At 41.3% G+C, this 22,067-nt stretch overlaps 2 protein-coding genes across 2 annotated transcripts; one reads left to right on the top strand and one right to left on the bottom strand.

Annotated features, from left to right (window-relative positions):
• Positions 1-97: 97 nt before the first annotated feature.
• Positions 98-1,863, bottom strand: her8.2 (hairy-related 8.2). Its single transcript, XM_084950971.1, has 4 exons — positions 1,593-1,863; positions 1,382-1,477; positions 1,224-1,302; positions 98-803 (listed from the first exon to the last, which is right to left on the bottom strand). Exons 1-4 carry the CDS (start codon positions 1,653-1,655, stop codon positions 469-471), a joined length of 573 nt encoding a protein of 190 aa, XP_084807097.1. The 5' UTR covers positions 1,656-1,863; the 3' UTR covers positions 98-468.
• A 3,016-nt stretch (positions 1,864-4,879) lies between these two features.
• On the top strand, positions 4,880-20,445 carry cab39 (calcium binding protein 39). The gene is made up of 9 exons (XM_084950303.1): positions 4,880-5,093; positions 8,781-8,936; positions 9,086-9,250; positions 11,639-11,757; positions 14,054-14,222; positions 15,380-15,439; positions 15,874-15,939; positions 16,350-16,493; positions 18,187-20,445. The coding sequence occupies exons 2-9, from the start codon at positions 8,823-8,825 to the stop codon at positions 18,373-18,375; spliced, it is 1,026 nt and encodes a 341-aa protein (XP_084806429.1). The 5' UTR covers positions 4,880-5,093; positions 8,781-8,822; the 3' UTR covers positions 18,376-20,445.
• Positions 20,446-22,067: the final 1,622 nt, after the last annotated feature.

Raw genomic sequence — 22,067 nt, 5'->3', positions numbered from 1 at the left:
TGTAGGCCTCTTAGACCTTAAAGTACTCCTGTCAAGATCCAACAGAAAAGAGCACCTGCATACAAACATGGCTGTTCACAAAGATCATACAATCTGAGTGAGTGCAAAATAAGTTTTATTATTAACAATGTTTAGGTTAATAGTACAGCAAAGGAGGAATCTATGCAAAGGCCAAGCAGGTGGTCTAAGAAGCAAAGTCATGCCTTATAATAACAATAAATAAAGCTGTTAATACAATAAATACATGAAAGATTAATAAGAGCCTTCTATAATGCAGGCTACAAGAGGTCAACTTCTGAAGGGAAGTACTGAGAAAAGGTCTGTATAGAATCATTATAGCACACCTACAATAATAATCACTGGAACAAAAACCGCCCCACATGTTTGTCTTCTGAGCAGCATATCTATAAGATACATAACAGAGGATGGTCTAACGGAATGGACAACCAAGATCATCAATCCAGCAGTTCACCAGGGCCTCCACATCTCAAGTGTCCCCAGGTGGGAACTGTGGAGTGCTGGCCTTTCCTGAGGTCCAGCCTCTCTCTGGAACTGCTCTACTCTGAGGGGGGACCCTGGGACAGCTTGGGTGGCTGGAAGAGCAGCATCGAGTCTGGGTGTGGGCAGGGTGAGGGGGCGCTCATCGGTGGACCTAGGCAGAGACTTGAGGAGGTGGTTGAGCAGACGGGAGCCCAGAGTTTTGTCCATCCAATCACAGGTCAGGAGCATGTTGTGAACCTCGTGCATGCACTGGATGTAGCCCGTGCTGTATCTCTGCTGGGCCTCAAGGCCTAATGTGGGGTCTGAATGAAGAGAGAAAAAGATACATGTGTCACAGCGACCCCTGGTGGTAACAGGAAACAGGACAACCAGCATAACCGGTTGGCTACAATGACATTTCCATCCATGGCTCAGCACCTCAGACAGCCATCATTTTCTAATTTTTCCACTTTCGCCCATCCAGCAGCTCCACATACCACACTGCTCTAACCACCACCCAGTGAAAACGTTGTCAGACCTCCAACATATGCCATGATATGTGCTGATGCTGCCCACTGCTGCCTAATGCCAAATAGGTCAGTGGATTTTCATTCTCACGCGTTATCGGTTTATTACGCCTAACCAAATTTAAAAAACGGAGATATAAATCTCTTTTATTACGATGAATAACAGCAGTAACAAAGCTCGTAATATCGTAATCAATCAAGTGCCCGGCTCCTTACCGTTAACTTTGTTGTTCTGGATGTTCTGCAGATGTTTCACCGTCATCTCCAAAATATCCGCTTTCTCCAGTTTGGATTGCTGTCGAGAGAGGAGAAACCTCAGTTATTATTGAGCCCTCGCTGTTTGCTCAGAGGAGACACGTGAGGACAATACTCACGTCCAGCCTGAACGCTCCGATCACGGTTTCTTTGAGCTGATCCAAACAGTTGTTTATCCTCTCCCGCCGCTTTCTCTCAATGAGCGGCTTTCTGAGCTGTAAAAAAGTAACCAAATCAGGTAAGCGCAGCAAAAACAAGATGGAGAGGCACCATGCTGGATTCATTTAAAAAATTGGTCAAAAAGAAACCCGTCTTCAGTATGTCCAGTACCTTTCTTTCCTCCTTTGCGCTAGGATGTTTCCCCAGGTTGTGCGCCATGGATGAAGCAGTCATGTTTTAACCTGTGGTGTGTGATGGTGTGTGTATGTGTATATGTGTGTGTTTGTGTGCGCGCTTTTTGTCCCTTCTCCTCTGAATCTCAGTTCGTCTCTAGGGTCCTCGGCGCGGCGCGACCCTCTTATTTATAGGGCGCAATTAGCATGTGAATGCGCCAACTCTTTGGCTGCGGGATTTTCCCACACACGGGGTCCCATCAGTCAAGACTGACAGGTCACTGGCTCCATTGAATAACTGAGAGACCCGGCCTAGAAAAAAAAAAAAAAAGCTCACAAGCGACAGATGTCCAGCCTGAAACCATTGCGCTACACCCCCTTCCCCCCTCTTCACCCGACAACAACACCAAAAAACTGCAGTTTCCTCTTCTCCCAGGCATGAACAAGAGTGTGCAATTACCGTGCTTTACTCCCGGGACCCCCACGTCTATTCTATTCAAGGGCAACATTACACCTGCAAAAAAAGACCAAACCTATTTCCTCAGAGCTCACGGGACGACACAAAAAGGCTGACAAATCACCTGAGAATATATTTCTGTCACATGTTATAGTTCATAATCATATCCTTTAAAACCTCTGAATTACTTTAACAGAAGCTGGTTGCACTGGGAGAGGTTGTACCTTTGTGGAAGCGCAGAAGAGGGGAGGAAACACGCTGTGTATTTAGCCTGCTTTGATCACATTCGGTGTTTTTAAAATGTGAGACATCTGCTGTTAACTGTTTACGAGCAGATGTCAGATTGACCAGATGCCCCCTCCCCCTTCAACCCTCTCTCGCTCCCTCCCCGTCCTCCTACCTTTTGGGTCCCCTAAAGTGGGAGCCCTTGTTTCAGAGCCACGCGACTGCCAGGCGAATGCCGGGTCGTGGGAATCGAGGTCGGACAAAGAGCGCTATTCACCCAAACTTAATCAGCATGAAGTGAGTAATAACCTTCACACGGGGCCCGACCAGAGGAGGACGAGGAGGAGGCTCGGCCTTTGGCAAGTGACCAGTAGATAGCCGGTGACGAGGCCAGGTGTAACACATGGCAACCAATCCAAATACATCAATCCCTCAGAGAAGCGTTAAGTAGGCGTCTGTATTTTTTAAAGGGAGTGGGTTTTTGAAGCCACTGTGGGGCTGTTGTCGCACTACAACAAAAGTGTTTGTAATAGAGTTTTGATTTTACTGATCCATCTTTTTCCAGTGTTCAGTGGCAGACAGTGGCAAAAACAAAGGCAAAATAGGCCCCGAAACAGCTCATGAGCTACAGAGAGAGACAAGTCAGAGTATCTTAGAAACTGCTGATCTACTGGGATTTTCTCGTACATCCATCTCTACAGTTTGCAGAGAAAAAAGGAAAAAAGTTTTCTGAAAAAAGAAAACTTTCAGTGAGTTGCAGTTCTCTCTGAGAAAATTATTTTTTGATGCCAGAGGTCAGAGGAAAATGGCCAGATAGCTTTGAGTAGTACCAAGGCAACAATAACTCCAATAACCAGTTGTTTAAAAAATTATGTGAAAGTGAATCTCTGAGTCTCTGAGATCTCAATCCACTAGTGGACCTCTGGGTTGTGGTGGAATGGAAACTCTGCAGATTTAAAGCAGTTCTGAAGTCTGACCCTGCACCAGCATGGTCAGCGAGTGTAATGTCAGTACTACTGAATTCTGAATTCTAATGGAATCAATAACACAGAGGATCTGAATTGTTACAGTATAACAGACTGCACAAATACACCAGGTATGTTACCTGTATGCAAGGGCTTGACATGCAGGACTGCCAATCCCATCAGTGTTCGCTTTGGGGAGTGGGTATCTATCTCAAACCATCTGGGTGATGTAGTTGCTTTGAATTTTACGTTGCAATTGACTTTACTCAGTTAACCGTTTACGGGTTAAGATCAAATCTGATGATGATGATGAACATTTGATGAAATGATGAAACAAGCTTTCATTTTTTGTTAGAAGTTATATTTGCTGCAATTCCTTTTTGATAGTCAGCCATATCCCACCACTATCCTCCACCTGAGGCTTCTCTTGTTTAGAAACCAGCCTTCTCCTTCGGTCTCAGCCCCCAACATGTAACTTTCAGCTCTAGGTGAACCCTTACTACACCTTTAGATGAAAAACAGAGTTTGGAGCTAACAGCTGCTAAACCCCACTTCATGCAGCTAAACAGACAGCTGTAAAATTAAAGCCTCTTCCTGCTTCTGTTAGCTCTCACCTGAGGCTTTGGTTATTAAAGTGACTCACAGCTGTCTGTTTCCCAAGCCACTGCCTGCACATTCTTAACTTAATATCTAAGGAGTTAATGGTTTTGTGTATTGTACATTAACAAAACATTTTTCCTATATAAGAGGCCTTAAAATACTCTGGCTGTTGGCAATACTATGCATCATCACTTAGAAAACAACTTAAAGTACAACTAATTAATTTAGAAATTTGGAAGGATGCAATGCATCCAATATTTATTTTGTTTAGAGTTAAGGAAGAGTTTGTGCTAATCGAGAGAGCATACCACACAACCATTTCAAACAAATTCAGTTTTATTTCAAGCAAAATGTAGACTTATTTCAAATGTGTTAATGTAGATCATTTCATTTGTCAAAACTGGATGAAATAATAATGCTTTGAGTTCAAATCATAACCTGTAAGTACAATATTTCCTTCAGGTGACATTTGATACAGTGTACTCCAGATTTAGGCTAACTGCATCCTAAAATGCCTTGTTTTCTAACCTTAAATGGGGTGCTACATATGCTCTCTGTACACTGAAATAGTTATAAAAGGAAGACAAATATTTCAAATGTCCTGATTTTAAGTCAATAATCCTAAAGTTTGTAATAAAGTAAAGTATCTTGAACGTTTTATTACTGATCAGAGGACATGAAGATATTTATAGGCAAAAAGACATATTTCTATTGAACTTTAGTGCATGTACAGATTGTGACCGATGTTTGTATTCATATTGCACACTGGACCGTTGCAGGGAAACTGTAGAAGTGGGATCATATGGTTCAGTGCAAGTGAAATGTTGTTGTTGCTAAAGGAAGTGCTTTTAAGCTTTTAAGACACCTCATACGTACATTTATTTGCAGGCAGATTGTCGCTTGGGGTTCTACCTAATTCATCTTATAGGTCCCATGATCTGTCTATGGAGTAAGCGCGCCCTCATGCGGTGATCTCGCATGTCCCTGCAGTGTAACCCCCACTGTTGTTGCACGCGGCGACCACCGGAGGCACTAGACGACACTGCAGTGACAGCCGCTCTCTGCTAACGTTACCAGTCGGGCTCAGAGAAAGCACTAGGAGGAAACAGGGGCTGCACAATTAACAACAGTACAAACAAGGGGAGGCGACACGAGCAAGGAAAACAAAGCGGTTTTTGTTCCGAGGAGCACCTGGATTGCCTTTTACTGTCTTGACAAACCGGGAGAAACGAGTGAAAACGCCGTTTGCAAGGTATTGTGTTGTGAATATTATCCTATGAGTTGTGGTTTGCAGGCATAGCTTTCTGAGCAAGTGGAAACGGTTTAGCTGAACCTAGCCTGCTGCTGATAGTTGCTAAAGCCAGGCATGGTTTTCAAAGCACTAACGCGAGCAGCCTCAGTCAGGCCTGGCTAACGTTAGGCCGAGTTAGCTAATTAACGTAGCCACTTTTGCCTTATGATAGCTGGTGAGTTGGTAATATATTGCCACAACTCCTAGCAGCTTTAAATTAAGGTTTAGCAGCTGGAAAATGCTTGTAAGCAGTGGGCCTGCCGAGGCCTCCCGTGTGTCGACAGCACACACACAGTCATATACACACTTCCACAAGCCAGCCAACAGTAGCACGGTTATTTGGTGGACTGTGATTGAAAAACTATAGGCCACGCTACCTTGCAAACAAATAAAGTTCGCTGTCCTGCAGAAATGAAAGAAAGCTAAGTGGCATATTGTTCCAGCTTTGCGGTAAACGCTCCTTTGTTTGCTAGACTCCATGTTATTCAGTATCCATTTTGTTAACATTGCGCAAAGTTGGCAGACTTCACACCATCACAAACCAGGCATGGATAACAGAGATGGGCGGTGCTCACTGTCAGGTTTATGTTGCACAGCTTATTGGGCCGTAGGTTTGCAATTAGCTTTTAAGTTGTACGAGTGGTAATACTTTTAAATAGATGTGTTGGTGTGTATAATATTTTATGTATACATTTTTTTTATATATCGCTTGGAAAATGTGTAAATAAATCAGGGGACTTGACTAGCACTCGCTAGCAGCGAGTAGCGGTTGCTAGCTTACCTTCAGATGGTAGCAGGGCACCCGCTGCTGTCTGGACTGAGAGAGATGGTGAGGTTAACGTTGAGCTGTTCTATGGCACTGTATTGTTTGAGTTCTGGTAGGTACTTATAGGACAGGATTCACTGTCACTTGCCACGACAAGTATTTCTAGGCTAATTTACCCAAAGAGAGGTCGAGCGGGTTTGGATTTTCTTTCTTTCTTTCTTTCTTTCTTTTTTTTTGTCTGTGTTAGGACAGGTTGTACAGACGTCAGGTTGGCACAATTTTACTCGGACTCCTGATTAGTACCGGAGTCATTGTGGGTTAGATGTGATCTACCGATTTTGAACGCACCATATGTATTTCCCTCCTATTTGCGTCACTGGTACTGTATCAGGTCAGGAGCAGAGAGGCGCTTCTGCTGCCTACATTAACGAGCATTAGCCTGCGCGAAAGACGCATGTGGCCACCTGGCGAAGCTGAAGCCTGTGTACGTTAACGAAGCTGTGAGCAAGCAAAAACCATCCGCTTGGGAACATAAGGCTCTCCTGTTTCAGCTCTGTCACACATGACACATCATATATGAATGGTGGGCAACAGCAGCAGCCTGCCACCCCACTTTGGTTGCTGCTCGGTTTTATATTCCTGGCTCCAGCATTACTTTCTAAATGTGGACTCCCTGCCAAGATATAAGAGGAAGTGTGCGACAGCTCCAGGGTTTGTGTGCACAGTTTAGAGGATCCTGGCTGGAAAACAGGTTGGTGGCAGTGCCAGATTTGTACCTTTAGGTCACCAAATTCACCAAACATCAAGTGGAAATATGTCCTAAAAGGGCATCATGAGAATGGGATTACATTTTACTGGCCTGGTGTTGCCTCTTCGTGACTGTTCATGAAACTTTGACTTTTGCCCTGCCCTGTGAACTTAGGGTTGTTGGGTGGGTCGGAGAATTTCTTAGAAAGGGGTCCTTGTTAAGTCACACAGTTAAACAGGAGCAGCAGTGAGATATGAGATGGTGACATCAGTCAATTGCATCACCCGTGGCCTTGCTAGGGTCTTTAGTGTTTGTTTTTTTGGTATCGTTTGAGGATTTAGTTTTATAGATTTGTGACTCAAAGGGTGTGTTTACAAACCTAAATTTGAACTGATAAAGTATATTTGGCAATGTGTCGTCTGTTTAGGTATGCTATTGAAGTGAAGGAGTCGGGCATGCAAAGGTCTGAGGTGGTGTCTTCATTTATGTGGGCCTGTGTCATAGTAAGCTCATTTCACAGTTAATCATTTACTAATAATGACCAAAAAACTTCACAAGCTTTTACAGCTGCTAAATGAAGCTTTAAAGGTCAGATCTAGATATGTACAAATCATTAAAAAACATAATATTTCCACAAATTTATTTCTATAACTAACATGAGCTTGACCTTTATTAGTATTGAGAGCTTCTTTGGGACTTACTACGTAGGTTAGTGTATGGAGTGCACCACTTCCCTGCCCCCACCCAACTTCTACTTCTCAACTCAAAGTTGCATAACAATACAACTTCATCAAAGGCTCAATCCAGAGTGATGACATGAGCAGTATTTCCGCTTATCCAATGAACATTTGCCAAAAACGCTAATTCATAAGATGAAAAAAAATATCTCTTCTTGTCTTGAATACAGTAACAAGTAGAGGGATACATTTACTGCTACCATGCACACCTGTAAGTGCAGCATCAGTCAATACACAGGGCTCGCAAAATTTCAAAATCCCTGGTAGCCCTTCGGGCAGGGACTCTTCAGTTTTTGGTAGCCCAAAATAAATTTAAGTAGCCCGAATAAAAAAGAGAGCAATTTTTTGATTGATGTTTTGTTTCCTGTTTTGTTTCCGTTACAATATTATACTTTAATGTATAATTAAGCGCTTCTTTTGTGGTTCGGACTCCTGACATTTCTTTGGAGGTGGAGGAACACCAAATTGCTTAAAGGAGCTTCTTCGACATCTTTAAGAGTTCTAAACAAATGTCTGTCCTCCTCCAGAAAATCTTATGTACGCAAACACGCGCTGCAACTTCTTATCTGGTGCGCGTTTTTTATTTTGACAGCGAATGCGCACCTGCGGACCACTTATGTGCAGCCCTGGTTATTTAGCTCGTCATATTGCAGCCACAGAAATTCTTTTGTCCATGAAACCATAAAGCTGCACTTTCTTTTTGCCTTATAGTCTGATTTGTCATAACTTTTCCGTTTTGTGGTAAGCTTTTCTTTGGCTGTCACTTCTTCACCCTGACCTGTCTTATTTGGCTCAGCAGAACTCAAATATATATCCTGCTGCTTTTACACACGCACTCACATAACGCTCAGCGATTCTCTGCGCGATCAACCTCTCACATGTTTAAGCTTGCTGCGGGAGATTCCACTTGTCATGTTTGCATAGTAAGCTAACGATTGATAAGACGATGTCAGAGGAATTGGTGCACAAATTATCGTCACTCACCAATCAGTGCTGTCGCTCTCTATACACAGTTCGCGCGATTGCAAAGTGAAAGCAAAAAACAAGCGCAAATTCAAATGCGATTTCAATATGTCACATATTGACAGTGGCTCACCGATGCCAATGACATAATTACTCAGCTACATTTCCGAAAGAATGCAAAAGCATTGACATATTTTTCCTTTCCTATGATAGCCCGACGGGCAGGGCAGAGAGAGATTTTGGTAGCCCGACTGGAAAAATCGCTAGGACGTCGGGCTAGCGATTTTGCGAGCCCTGATACATTTCCTGTTGCTGCGGTATTTAACCTTTCAAACTCCTCCTGTTCAGGGTTTTGTGTCTGCTCGTTATACCATTTCTGTGATTGTACTTGATCTTATCTGAAAGGTGGATTTGTTTTACACTTCTTTCCTCAGGTGGACAGTCGGCTGCCTGGTCACTCGTGGTAACTCTCCGCCATGCCTTTCCCCTTTGGCAAGTCCCACAAGTCGCCGGCGGACATCGTCAAGAATCTTAAGGACAGCATGACGGTGCTCGAGAAGCACGACATCTCGGACAAAAAGGCAGAGAAGGTAAGGTGAATCTCTTCATCTGTCAGGTGCAGTGTCCGTGTCCTAAGAGATTTCACTGTACTTAGTGACACAAGTTTGAAGGAATTTGTTTGAACTTTGAAATAATCTGATATGTTGATGTTGTGCCCTGGATTAATTTGTGTATTCAGGCTACAGAGGAGGTGTCAAAGAGTCTTGTGGCCATGAAGGAGATCTTGTATGGGACTAATGAAAAAGAGCCCCAGACAGAAGCAGTGGCCCAGCTCGCCCAGGAACTCTACAACAGTGGATTACTCAGCACCCTGATAGCAGACCTGCAGCTCATCGACTTTGAGGTGAGACTTTTGATGTGAAGTTGAAAGAACAGGAAGTAGTGGTAGATATTGAACAGTGGTCTCAATTTATCCAAGGTATGCAAGCATTGCAAGAATGCGTCTTACAGGGGCACTAACCTAATAAAATATCTGCAGTTAGAAGCCATTAGCAGCTTTACAGTGACATGTAAGGTCTAGCACTTAGCACACATGATGTAGAGGATTCAGATTATGGTGAGAAAGTTTGAAAAGGTGTGGATACATTTTATTTCTCACTGCAAACATAAAGGGAACGCACAATAAAACCAACTAGAGAGCACTAACGTTTACCCTGTTCACTAACAGCAAGGAATTAAGCCTACATTAATCAGTCAGTATAAGTGGATGGATATTGATGATCTGAAAGAAAAACAGTGTTAAGTCATAATGTTTGTCCCATTCTTGCTATTTATTTTAGGAACTTTGTTGATCCACTAATTGTTTCAGGTGTTGTTTTTAATTTGTTTAAAATCACTTCACATTAATATTAGCTGTAGAATCACTTTATGTCGTCATATGTGCCTTACTTTGATTCACAAAACGGAAACAGTAAATGAAAATAAAAAATTATTCTTGCGTTTGTGGTCTGCTTGCACCCTGGGGATGTCCAATCTGCCTGCAGAGAGCTCTGTTGTACAGTCGTTGTGTGGACCACTCTTGCTTATGCTTTTGTCCGTCTGCCAGCTGTGCAGAAGAGTGAAGTTCCAATAAACAAAGAGCTGAAGTGAAACAGAGTGTTAAGAACTATGAAAAGTGTCACTTCAGCACTGTCTGTGCTTTTCATGCTATTTCTTTTTTTTTTTTTTTTATCTTTGAATTTCTTTTTGCGGTTCTGCAGTTCCCGGTTAACTCCGCTGTTGCTCCCTTGCCTATTCCAGTCTACTTGTCAACCAATTGGCATTTGGCAGAAGCATGTGTCATCCGCTTCCAGCAACACGCAGTCAGGATTTAGGAGGAGTGCATCTGCCATGGGTGAAAACCCCTCCCCTCCCATCCAAACACAAAAGTGTACGCAGACAGACACATGTGCAAGATCATAAATGATGTTTAACATGTCAGTGTTCTGTTGGTCATCATTGTGTGTTAGGCAGTGGACCTGCAGTAACTTTACACTCACTGATGATTTGTTTTTGGTTTTTTTCCCCCAGTAATTCACAGTAGCAAATGCACAAATCAAATGCAATATAGCAAATGATATAACTAAATATAAAATGCCCTCTGTGTTAGTGTCAAAGGACAACCTGTCTAGGGTTTAATCCGCCTCTTTCCCTATAATACCTGAGGTAGGGTCCAGCCCCCTGATGACCCTGATAAGGATAAGAGGAGAGAGAATGGATGCATGGATAAAATGACTTAATAGCAATATTCGGGTCTGCAAATTAAATTAGGTTCCTGAACTTGGGTAAAAAAAATTATTTAAGTATGCATCTTGTAAATATGTAATTGATTGCTTAAAAATAAAAGCTAAAAATATAAAATTCCTTGATATGGAACAGACTGGTAGGGCCCTGCACCATTAAATGGTTCAAACCACATTTCAAAGGGATGTTTTTAAAGCTCTTGTTCTGTTTGACCAGCAGTGCAAAATCTGCAGAAATGTACTCACTTTTAACTGTGGTTTTTTAAAAAAGTACTGTAGTACTGTTTTTTTTTTTTGTCTTTAAAGGTTTTTAAAAGCATTTTGTTTTTAAAACAATGGTGCAGGAACTGAACTATGTATGAGAAGGAAAAAGCAGGATGTTTCGAAAAAGTGCACGTGGATTGACAGCTTGCTATTAATGACAAACCTGCCTGTTTTGATATGTGAGCAAACTCATGTCTCGCTGCAATATGTCATGGTGCGTGTGGTAACTGCTGCAGGCTTCCCTGACTCACCCCATCACAGTGTGACTCACTGTGCTGTGTGATCCTTCTTCCTCTTTTACCCTCGCTCATACTGCCTCCTTGCTCAAAAGAAAAGCCTGGTGAACAGTTGCAAAGCACAAGAGTCCAATATCAAAGTGTGACAGTAATTTGATATTTCTGATAACTTTACACACTTTTATTATATGTTCAGTTTTGCCAGTATACGACAGTGTCTCTCTTTTTGGCTCCTCTGTTTAGTGCTGTTTCCTGTCAATATGTTTAAACCTCAAGAGAACGGATCTTTCATCAAGGTTTTATTGCCACACTGCAGAAAATTAAAAATGCAGCAGATTCCAAGACGTTCATTAGCTGTTATGTAATAAAGCACCACACCTTACATTTACAACGGCCTCTTGGCTTTCCACCCAGAGAGCTTGCTGTAAAATGACTTCATGTATAAATTCTCTATTGTGTGCATTTCTGTTCTGTCTAAGCCTTCATGTGGTATTTTTCTGTCACCGCCAGGGTAAAAAAGATGTGGCTCAGATTTTCAACAACATCCTGAGGCGTCAGATTGGTACTCGGACACCCACGGTGGAGTATCTTTGCACCCAGCAGAATATTCTCTTCATGCTGCTTAAAGGGTAAGAGCATACACACGGAGTAATACTGCCCCCCCCCCTTATAATTGTTGTTAACAGTACTTGGTATTGAAAAGACCAAGGAACCAAGTAACTTCTTCCTAGCATAAAGGGAAATGAGAGCTGCTGCCTATATAAGAAAAGTAAAAATGGAACAAGCAGTCCAGTTCACTACAGATTATAAAAACACCAGTATAAAGCATCCTAGAGTGCTACACCTTGTGGAAGGTGGCTCGTTTCTGTGCACCTCATCCACGCTTACAGATATCCCCTGGTCTGCCCTTCACCTTGTCTAATTTTGCAGTAATAGAGCAGCTACTAGTAACATAAACAGTTACACTTTTCTTGTTTTTTAGAGTATAACAAGCTACATGCAAGTCCAGGCTGGAATAAGTTTGTGAATCACTGTGCTCAAAATGTCAGGTGTTTCAGTTAGATAGAATTGGAAGTCTGCGCTTCTCAGATTCAATAGTTCAGTGAAGGTTTGAAAAGGTAAGTGGAGAGGTTATACAACACATGAGAAGCACAACTGGTTTTGTGTTGTCAGTTGAGTCAGATTGTTTCTGACTTGGATGAAGATATGAGAATATTTGGAGTCACCTGTGCAAAAATCCTAGTGACTCCAAAGGATTTAAAAATCTCTTCTTAAACCTGTTTTGTGAAAACCAAGCACACGACACGAGGATCAGTCATTTTGTGCCAGGGGCACGGTGAATAGATGCACTACTGTACTGCACAGCTTGACGTGACTGAAGCTTTCTGTTCTTTGTGTTTGTTCAGTTAATCCCAAGGGAAACTATTTAAATGTCTGCAGTAAAGTGGTGCTCTGAAAGAACATACATCTTGTGCGCATACTCCCATTGTGATAGGACTAATGAGGATTTCCCTTGTTGTGTGTTGCACAGTGGAATTGATCCTCATTATCAGTAGTATAAACATCATAAGCTTTCACCCGGCTCAGTCACTATCCCTGCTTTGTCTTTCCTGAAAACTGAAGGATCTTTGGCTAGCTGCTACAGATTACACTCAGTTTAAACACTGGAAGTCTGTTTTATGTGAAATTGCTGACATGAAGATAAGATGGTTTCATTGCACATCTTTAGATGACGTTACCCTCCTGTTTGTTGATATAAAATGGTTGTTTTAAGTGCCATAAAACAGAATTGAAACATCAAAAAAACTGTGCACCCGGTGTGCAGGAACATTTTTGCAGAAATGCTATATTTACTAAATAATTGTTACCTTTATTAATGACTTAATAATATGTACTTTGTAGTACTGGGCCATATCATACCGTTCACGGTAATACCAGTATAATGTTGGGCAACGATAAGAAAATGAATATGGGTACAACGCTCATGCGCAGTGCCTTTGTTTTCATATGCACATGGCGGAAAAAGCGTGCCGGCGACGCAGAATGAGAAGGGCGAAAGCGGGTTGTTGAATGAAACAGATGAACCAGAATTGGTTTGTAAAAATGCTGCAACTTCAGTGGTGTCGAACTGGTTTAGCTTTCGTCCGTCAGATACACAACAAAGCACTATTTTTGGTAGAGCAAGCGGGCCGTCAGTATTACTGTTTTTTGGAAAATACGGCGCACTTAAAATCAATCCTTTGATTTTTCTGAAAGTTGACAGTGACCTCGAAACGATTTTATGTGGTACACGGCGCTCGAAAATCTGTCAAATGTTTTAGTACGACTTTGCTAAGCTACGAACCCGCACCGCTTGATGGATTGTCAGAGCATTAGGCTAACGCAGGCAGGAGCCTCGCGGAGTGATACGTACTGTGCTTCAACATAATATTACCGTGTGTGTGTATAACCTCTTTTTAAGTTTTGTGGATATTATACATGGTTATGCTGAGGATATGTTGGCCAATTTCCACTGGAAATGCCTTTTGGTTAAATTGTCAGCAAGGAATTTGCATTTGCACTGTTAAATTTTTATATAACTTTAATGCACATAAAAACAGCTGCTTGTTTAAGTGAAAATACATTGATGTTTGTTTGTTTTTTTGCACTAATAAAGTTGTGGAGTTGTAAAGTATTTTGTCTAGTGTCAATTATATCGTTAGTTCTATCGTTATCGCAAATTTTCAATGTATATCGTGATAAATATTTTTGGTCATATCGGCCTGCTCTAGTTCTGTGCACCATTATAATGCCAAACATTTTGCAACTCACTGTGTTCTTGTTTTCAGTTTTTCAGGAAACCATCCATCCTCCTGCCGCTTGTGTTTGCATGCATGTGAAATACAAAACGAGAAATCATTTTCCATATGTTGATGTTATATGCAGGTATGAGTCTCCAGAGATTGCACTGAACTGCGGTATCATGCTGAGGGAGTGCATCAGACATGAGCCACTGGCCAAAATCACACTGTGGTCAGAACAATTCTACGACTTCTTCAGATACGTGGAGATGTCCACATTTGACATCGCCTCAGACGCATTTGCCACTTTCAAAGTAAGTCAGCAAAGTTGTTAATCTATTGAAGTAATGCTCTAAAACATCTGTGGTTCCTCATAGCTGTAGCTGCCTAAACAGCTTAAAGAAAACAGACTTGACAAAGCACAGTCACCAAACGTGCGTCGGCTGCTGCTGTTTTAACAGAAATGATGAAAGCAATGCCTTGAATTAAAAACCAGATCTCAACACTTCAGCTCTCATGATCTGCCTCTTAGATTCAAAAGGGAAAACCTGGTTATGCTTTTATGTTTATGACAGTTTAAATAGCTGTTTATATTATTATGTAAGCCCTTACTTGTAGTTTGCTACTTCAGTGTCCCATTGGAGCAGCTCATGTTTAAGATGGTATTTTTTCAGGATGGGGACGACAGGCCAGTGCCAGCTTTGAGCATGCAAATCGAGGGCCAAGTTGTAGTACATGTAAAATAATCACTCAGAGAGAGTGTAAGAAGCAACAGAAAGTTTATTACTTTATTCCCCTGGCATGACACACAGCTGTTCTCTATCATGCTGAGAGATTTTATTTTATTATTTTTTTTTTTTGGGGGGGGGATTCTCCACTAAAGGGTATCCGAAAATGGCTAAATCGGGCAACAAAGTCACTAAGTACAAGACAGCGATGTGAACTGATGATTACTGCTGTGAGTGAGAGGGGTTTTCTTCTAGACACATCTAAAAAAAGAAAAGAAAGAAAAACCTCTGATAAATCCAAGTAGTCAAGTGTTTTAAGTGCACGTCCCTTTGTTAGCTTTGATAGAAACCAAACAAGCTGTGTAGTTACTATGGAGTTCTTTGACCATTTTAAATCTTCTGCTATTCAAAAAGACTTTCACACTTATACTTATTGAATACAGGTACTGGCATGTTAGTCTTGTCAGTAAACGTGTTCATTCCATCCAGCAAGAGATAACTTTGATAAACCATTGTAATAAAGCATTTATCTGCTGTCTTGGAACAGTTTCAGTCATCAGACAGTGAGCTGGCATGTCTTTTCTCGCTAATTTTTAGCTTCAGAGTGGTTTAGTGATAAAACGTAAATGGATTTCTTTGGGTTGTGGTTTGTATCTGCGCTGTACAAATAGGAGACAGATGGGACCCAGTCATAGCTGTCAGGTCTGAATGTGTCGCTGATAGTTGGCTTTGTCTGTTTCCAGGACCTCCTTACAAGACACAAGCTACTCAGCGCAGAGTTTCTGGAACAACATTATGACAGAGTAAGTTCACATTTAACTAAAAATATCTAGATTAGATTGGAAAATATGTAAAAGATCTACTCTTAAATAAACCATATAGCCTCAAGGATAGTGTTTGAGACAACTATAAGCTTTAGATTAAAAAAACAAAAACAGTTTCTTTTGACCAGTTACGTGTGAATTAGGTCTGTCTCTGTCAGTCAGGCGGTTTAAGATGCTGGCAATCTCTTTTTCTGACAACATCAAACCAGCCATTTGCGAGATAATTTGCAGGCTGGGAGCACAACATAGCTGTCAGTCCGTGAGAGGAAAAGCTCTCATTTTCCTATCACAGTGTTTTGATACAAGATACAGATGTAATTGTGAAAACACCGCTTGAAGCATTTAGATGACTGCCTCTCTCGCTGACCACTGGTATTTTGTCTGCCTCACTGCCTCTTTCTCTGCTGCTCTAGTTCTTTAGTGAATATGAGAAGCTGCTCCACTCAGAAAACTACGTGACTAAAAGGCAGTCCCTCAAGGTAAGAGCCCAGGATTGTGCCAGTAAAGAGGTTTCAAGTAGTGGTGCAACTCTATTCAGAGAGCTATTTAAAAATGGTTTCTAGTGTTGGGTTTCTCTGAATCACTCTTAACATGACTGCCATCTAGTGGTTAGACCACGAACTTACGTGGTTATTTAAAGAGCTTTAATGGCTCCTTCACTGGCCTCATGTTTGGAGTGTTTAATTTGATTTCAGTCTGAAGACTGAGTACTTGATGACTAAATCTGTAATCCAGATGTTTGACCACTGGTGATTCTCAAACACATTTTTATTGCCTTATTCATGATCACTAATGATTATATACAAACGAGTAAAGCATGACTACTTATTTAAATATAGTAGAAGAAATACACTGATGGAATACATTTTTATTTCTTTTCTCACTCTAGTTGTTGGGGGAGTTGCTCCTCGACCGGCACAACTTCACCATTATGACAAAATACATCAGCAAGCCAGAGAATCTCAAACTCATGATGAACCTGCTACGGGACAAGAGCCGCAACATCCAGTTTGAGGCGTTCCACGTTTTCAAGGTAGAATCAAAGCACTGTATGCTAGTCCTTTCTACAGAAGAGGCAAGGCTTGAGGGGGGTAAAGAAAATATTAAGGTGCTTAATGCACTTCCTGATTTAATAGTGTTGTGTAAATTATTCAAGACATCAGGCAGACTTTCTTCTAATTTCTTCTACTTTTCATGTGGATCATTTCTAGTTCTGTTCTGCTTTCTTTTGCTTAGTGGAAGAAGCAGCAGGTAGAGAACTGATTCATGTGCCAATACGCTGAATTCACTGAGCCTGCAATGCAGAGCACAGACTACTGTCACTGCCTGCAGTTCAAGACAGTGGGGTTTGGAGTTCCTCCACTGGATGAGGAACTTATTAGTGAGGCACTTGACTGCTGATTACTATTTATTGTCACAAAACTGTGTATATATATTAGAGCTGCACCAGTTCATGGAGTAATTCAATTATAAAAAATTCCTGACACAAATGTTTTGCTTCAGTGCTTCATTTAACACACAGCTGTGCAGCGCATCGATGTGTTAAACAATGTAAACATGAGCATTTCAACTACATTTGTGACTAAAAACAGACCTGCAGTACAAACGTATTTAGGAGCAACGTGTGAATAAAGAAATCTGACAACATTAAGCCCACAGAGTTTTAAACAAACACTGACAACACAACAGCAGCAGTGATGGTGACACAGGCACAGTTTAACGTACATGCAGCAAACGGGGTGAGTCTCATGGCGCACATGGGATGCACTAGATCATATTTATTTCAAACATTTTTCAGATTGAAAATGAAACCTAAATTATAGTGTTCACTAAATTACATTAATATTTTAAAATAAGAAAAAATAGCTTTAAAAAAAAAACAATAAATAAAAATGTATATGGGCCAGTAAAACTCTGAGCCACTGACCTGAGGGTTGTTAGGTTGGACACATTGGTATTATTATCATCCATACATACATCGATCTTGGGGCAGCAGCCCAAGCAGAAAAGCCCTGACCTCCCTCTCCCCAGCCACCTCCTCCAGCTTGTCCGTTGGAACACCAAGGCGTTCCCAGGCCAGGCTAGAGATATGATCTCTACAGTATGTCCTGGGTCTGTCCCGGGGCCTCCTCCCGGTGGGACATGCCCGGAAAACCTTGCCCAGGAGGCGCCCAGGGGACATCCTTGTCAGATGCCCAAGCCACCACTTTCTTCTTTAAAGGCTTACAATGAAAACACATGAACATGCACACACCTGTTCTACCTCGTTGTATATGTATCTAATTTTATTCAACTCTGACATATGACTCTACTTGAGATATTTATGTTTTTGCATTTAAGAAAATGTTTTCTTTAAAGAATAATTTTTTAATATGACCTCTACATACAGTCAAAGGGTTTAGTTGTTTTTGTTTGTTTGTTTTTTGGCAAATCTGAGCTTTTTATTCTGAAAGATCTTCTTTTCTCTGAAATATTTATTATTGCTCATTAATAAGACAAAAGTATTTCTTATCAGATTTTTCATTAATCGATGGAATAACTGATGGAGTACTCGGTTACTAATATAATCAATAGTGCAATATATATTGTTACTATTTAGTGAGTTATTTGGTGAAGTGTTGGTGAGCCTCTTCTTGTGAGCACATGTGGTCCTGCTAGCACCACAGATACAGATTCTGTAGAAAACAAAATCATGAAAAATTTCCTCTTTCTGTCTCTCTCCACAGGTGTTTGTGGCCAACCCGAACAAGACACAGCCCATCCTCGACATCCTGCTGAAGAACCAGACCAAACTCATCGAGTTTCTGAGCAAGTTCCAAAACGACAGAACAGAAGACGAACAGTTCAACGATGAAAAGACTTACCTGGTCAAACAGATCAGGGATCTTAAGAGGCCTGCACCCCAGGAGGCCTGAGGCAAAGAGCGTGCAGAAGTTTAGGGGGGGAGCCACCAGGACCATGTCTGGACAACATCCAGGTGACATTTGCTTAATGGACCCCATCAGCAGCTGCTGTTCTGGTTTCTGAACAAAATTTAAGAAACAAATTGAAAAAAAAGAAAAAAGAAAAGAAGAAGAACAAATCTACTCGTATCAACTCGTCAGGAAGTCGCCAGCTCCTCTGCACCCCAGAACTTTTTTTCTTTTTGTTACTTTCAGTCTTTTTCCTTCAAAAGAGAAAATAATAGTTGCTGCTGCTTTCTTGCACATCGAGACATTTACGGTATATTATATTGACACAACCCACAGCCCATCAAACATAGTGGCAGAAAATATCCGTGCATTTAAAGTAAGGCAGACTTCCTGCAACAAAAATGGACCCGTTTACACAAACATGCGTATTACAAAAAAAAAAAAAACACAAAACATGCATACACACATGCTGCAAGAATGTCACCTAACATCTTGGAAATGGTACGAGCAAGTTGAACATTGGTGTGTGTGTGTGTGGTCGTTGCATGCCTCGAAATGTGACAGATCCATTGCTGTGCCCGGCGTCGGCTCTGTGATGGCCTGCCGAGCCCGGCACCCACGTTCAGTGCCACAAACTGAAATTTGTGTGCATCACAGCAACATGTATGCCTTCATCCAACAAAGCAACAGCGGCTCGTTTTACAGGGCCGAACTCTCAGACGCCATCACACCATTTACCTCCCGTGTGCTTCGTCACCACAGGGCACATGAAGCACAGGCACAAAGCAGGGAGGGAGGAAAGGTATAATTCTGGTGAAGCCCAAGACATGGGCATTTTTATTGTTTTCTGGGACAGGATGAACATGTACATATGCCTTTTTGTTTCTTTTCTTTTGCTTTGTAGATTTTTGTTTAACCTTGACATATGAATATATATTATATATATTACCTTAAACATAATGTTTTCGGTTAATTGTAATCAAATTGCTTTCTAAACCATAAAAAACAACACAAGTTAGGTGACATTGTTTTTGCATTTCATTTTACTGCTGATTGCTGGTGGGTTTCTTTGTACATACTTTGAAGGGCCAGCTCACATTTAGCTAACCTAATAGGATATTAACAATTTGTCCAGCAGAGGAATGTCATTGTATTAGCTCTGGATCTCTTAATCTTCTTTTTATTCTCCATCTACATTTTTGAGTATTTCAGACTCAGACTGCTGATTATGTATTGGGGGAGGTGATGTAGGCGCAGAGCATTTACTGAAACATTAAAGCCTGTGTGTTTGTGCACTTTGTGAAGTACTGGATGATCAGCATCACTTAACTGGAGTTAGGGTGATGAAGATTTCCCCAGTTTCTTCATTAACTTGTTTTTTTTTTTTTTTTTTTCTCTCTCATTCAACCCCTTTCTCACTGTTTGGCATGAGGCCCCAGAGTGCTGTGCAGCCCCACAGTGAGTGTACTTCTGGGGTGACCTCATTAGGACTTTGGAAACTCAGCACATCTTTCCACATTCTTACCCCACCCCCTACACCCTTTTTTTTTCCTTGTGTTTGAGCCTGTCTCTTCAGAGGGTTGATATAATTCCAGTACAGTTGTGAGCGTAAAGCATTGTGGGTAGCAGAGTACTTTGGGCATCTTGGATTGTCCTCATGGTGCTGAGCAAAACTGATGAAACCACAGATTTTTCTGCATTTACACTGAACTCGGGCAACGTGTTATGGTAAACACATTCAAGCAATTTAGACAGAAACCAGAAGCCCATAGTTCCTCCATGAGCATTGAACAAGCATGTTGCTCCACTGGCTGTGCATGATGCTGTACTAAAGATGTTGTACTGGAATTGGTTTTTCCAGCTATTTAACAACATTGAAATGTCCAGTTGAACTCTTGGCTACATGGCTGTACGCTGGCTTTGACTCCAGTTTCAGCAACGAGCGTGTGGGTGCTTTCAGAAGTGTCAAAGGCTTGGGCCCTACAATCGAAATAAAGGAATAAAAACAAAACAAACAAAAAAAATATTTGGAATAAAACAAAGCCTGTTGTTGCTTTCCTTCTGACTATCAAAGTCTTGGCTGTTGATTGTATGTGTGCTCTGTGATTCTAAGGTTCATGTGGGTACTTGGTAAAAGCATTACAAAGTCAAGTGTCTTGTAAATAGCCTTTTCTAATTTCTCCACTCATTTTCAGTCCAGTCCTTGTACCTGACCATTAACACTGACCGATGAATCCTTCTAACATAAAGAAGGGAATCGCTCCGTCTACGCAGAACAGACAACTTACAAAAAGCAAAATTTGTAATTGAATCTTTAGGAACTTTGTTACCGTTCTTTAGTTGAACCTATGGAAACTGCCAAAGATAAAATGGTGACGGACACAAAATAGTATTTCTGACACACCAAGGTGATTCCTAAGGAGCTGTTAGCTCAAAACGTATAATATCCCAGCATGGTGTGAAGGGTGTCCTTAAATAAGGAAGCTAGACACGTGGAGGATGAAAGAAGTTTCAGGCCTTAACGCTACAACAGATAAATGGTGTCTGAATCCATGTTTATGGAGGACTTCAGGCGAGAGGTAGAACAGTGAATGTAGTGTCGTCTGTAAAACACAGTGGAGGGTCTGTCATGGTTTGTGATTTTACCAAAATTGATGGAATTACGAACACACAACTGTCATATTTTGATCCACTGTGAAAGATCATCTAGAAAGCATCTGATTGGCAGTAATTTCATTTTTCTGCCAGTGCAGTAAACCCATATCTAGAGAGTGTTCCACTGTGTGTTTTTCTACAAGTCACGGATTGGTGTCCCTAGAACCCGGACCTCAACATTACGAAAGCAGTGTGGGGTCATCTTAACAGAGAACAGACCAAAAGGCAGAAACATGCAAAGAAGCGCTTTGAATGTCCTTCAAGGAGCCTGGAGAACTATTCCTGAAGAAACAGAACCCTGGTTTCTCGCTGTATTAAGGCAGGACCTATACCACACCATGTAGCAATATTCCAGTGTAGAAATACTGTTGTTGGAAAACTGACCTATCACTACTTAAGTATCAAAAGTTAAGTGTCAAACCATAAAGTGCTCTTCAAGATCATGTATGTGCATGAAATCAGAGCCAGTCTGAGAAAAGGTTTGAGACGCTGAGAAATGAACACATTAAGCTGTGTGTGAATGCAGACCGATGACCGTTTCGTACAGTCACTGATGAAGACAACCAGATCAGGGTCAGAAGTGTGAGAAAAGGCTAATAATTACTCACTACATCATCTTGTGGTACAAAGTGGTAGTACAGCGGCCACTCGATACTTCTTTAACACAGTGCATACATAGACATTTTACGGGGGTAGCACGGTTACCACTCTGCCTCACAGAAAGAAGGTCGTGGCTTTGAATCCACCGTCTGGCCTTTCTATGTGGAGTTTATTTTACACACAGACTTAAGCCGTTTCTTCATATTCTGTTGATAGGTTTAGTTAATTTTAAAAGATTTTAATAATTTTAAGCAGAAATTTACATTGAGCACCATTTAAGCTGAGGAGTAGGTAAGTTTGAATATATCAGCATATATTATTATAAAATATCATTATAGCTACAGCCTTAGTTTTATGTGGAAACTGTTTGTCTCGTTAACAAAGCTGTTCCTCTGAACAGTAGACAGTAAAGCGGCAGATTGGTCCTTTAAAGGGCGATT

The sequence above is a fragment of the Perissodus microlepis genome, chromosome 14 (genome assembly GCF_051167445.1).
Source record: "Perissodus microlepis isolate ML-2025 ecotype Zambia chromosome 14, ASM5116744v1, whole genome shotgun sequence".
NCBI lineage: Eukaryota > Metazoa > Chordata > Actinopteri > Cichliformes > Cichlidae > Perissodus > Perissodus microlepis.
Note: the sequence above shows the minus strand (reverse complement) of the source record. Positions and strands in the feature narration are given on the sequence as shown.

What these genes read in the sequence shown, in the direction of transcription:
- her8.2 (XM_084950971.1), bottom strand. Translation starts at nt 1,655, where the DNA reads ATGACTGCTTCATCCATGGCGCACAACCTGGGGAAACATCCTAGCGCA. An exon ending in GCGCAAAGGAGGAAAGAAAG is followed by an intron (nt 1,478 to 1,592) that starts GTACTGGACATA and finishes ACTTTTTTACAG; the next exon opens with CTCAGAAAGCCGCTCATTGA. An exon ending in CCAGAACAACAAAGTTAACG is followed by an intron (nt 804 to 1,223) that starts GTAAGGAGCCGG and finishes CTCTTCATTCAG; the next exon opens with ACCCCACATTAGGCCTTGAG.
- cab39 (XM_084950303.1), top strand. Translation starts at nt 8,823, where the DNA reads ATGCCTTTCCCCTTTGGCAAGTCCCACAAGTCGCCGGCGGACATCGTC. An exon ending in CGGACAAAAAGGCAGAGAAG is followed by an intron (nt 8,937 to 9,085) that starts GTAAGGTGAATC and finishes TTGTGTATTCAG; the next exon opens with GCTACAGAGGAGGTGTCAAA. An exon ending in CTCTTCATGCTGCTTAAAGG is followed by an intron (nt 11,758 to 14,053) that starts GTAAGAGCATAC and finishes TGTTATATGCAG; the next exon opens with GTATGAGTCTCCAGAGATTG.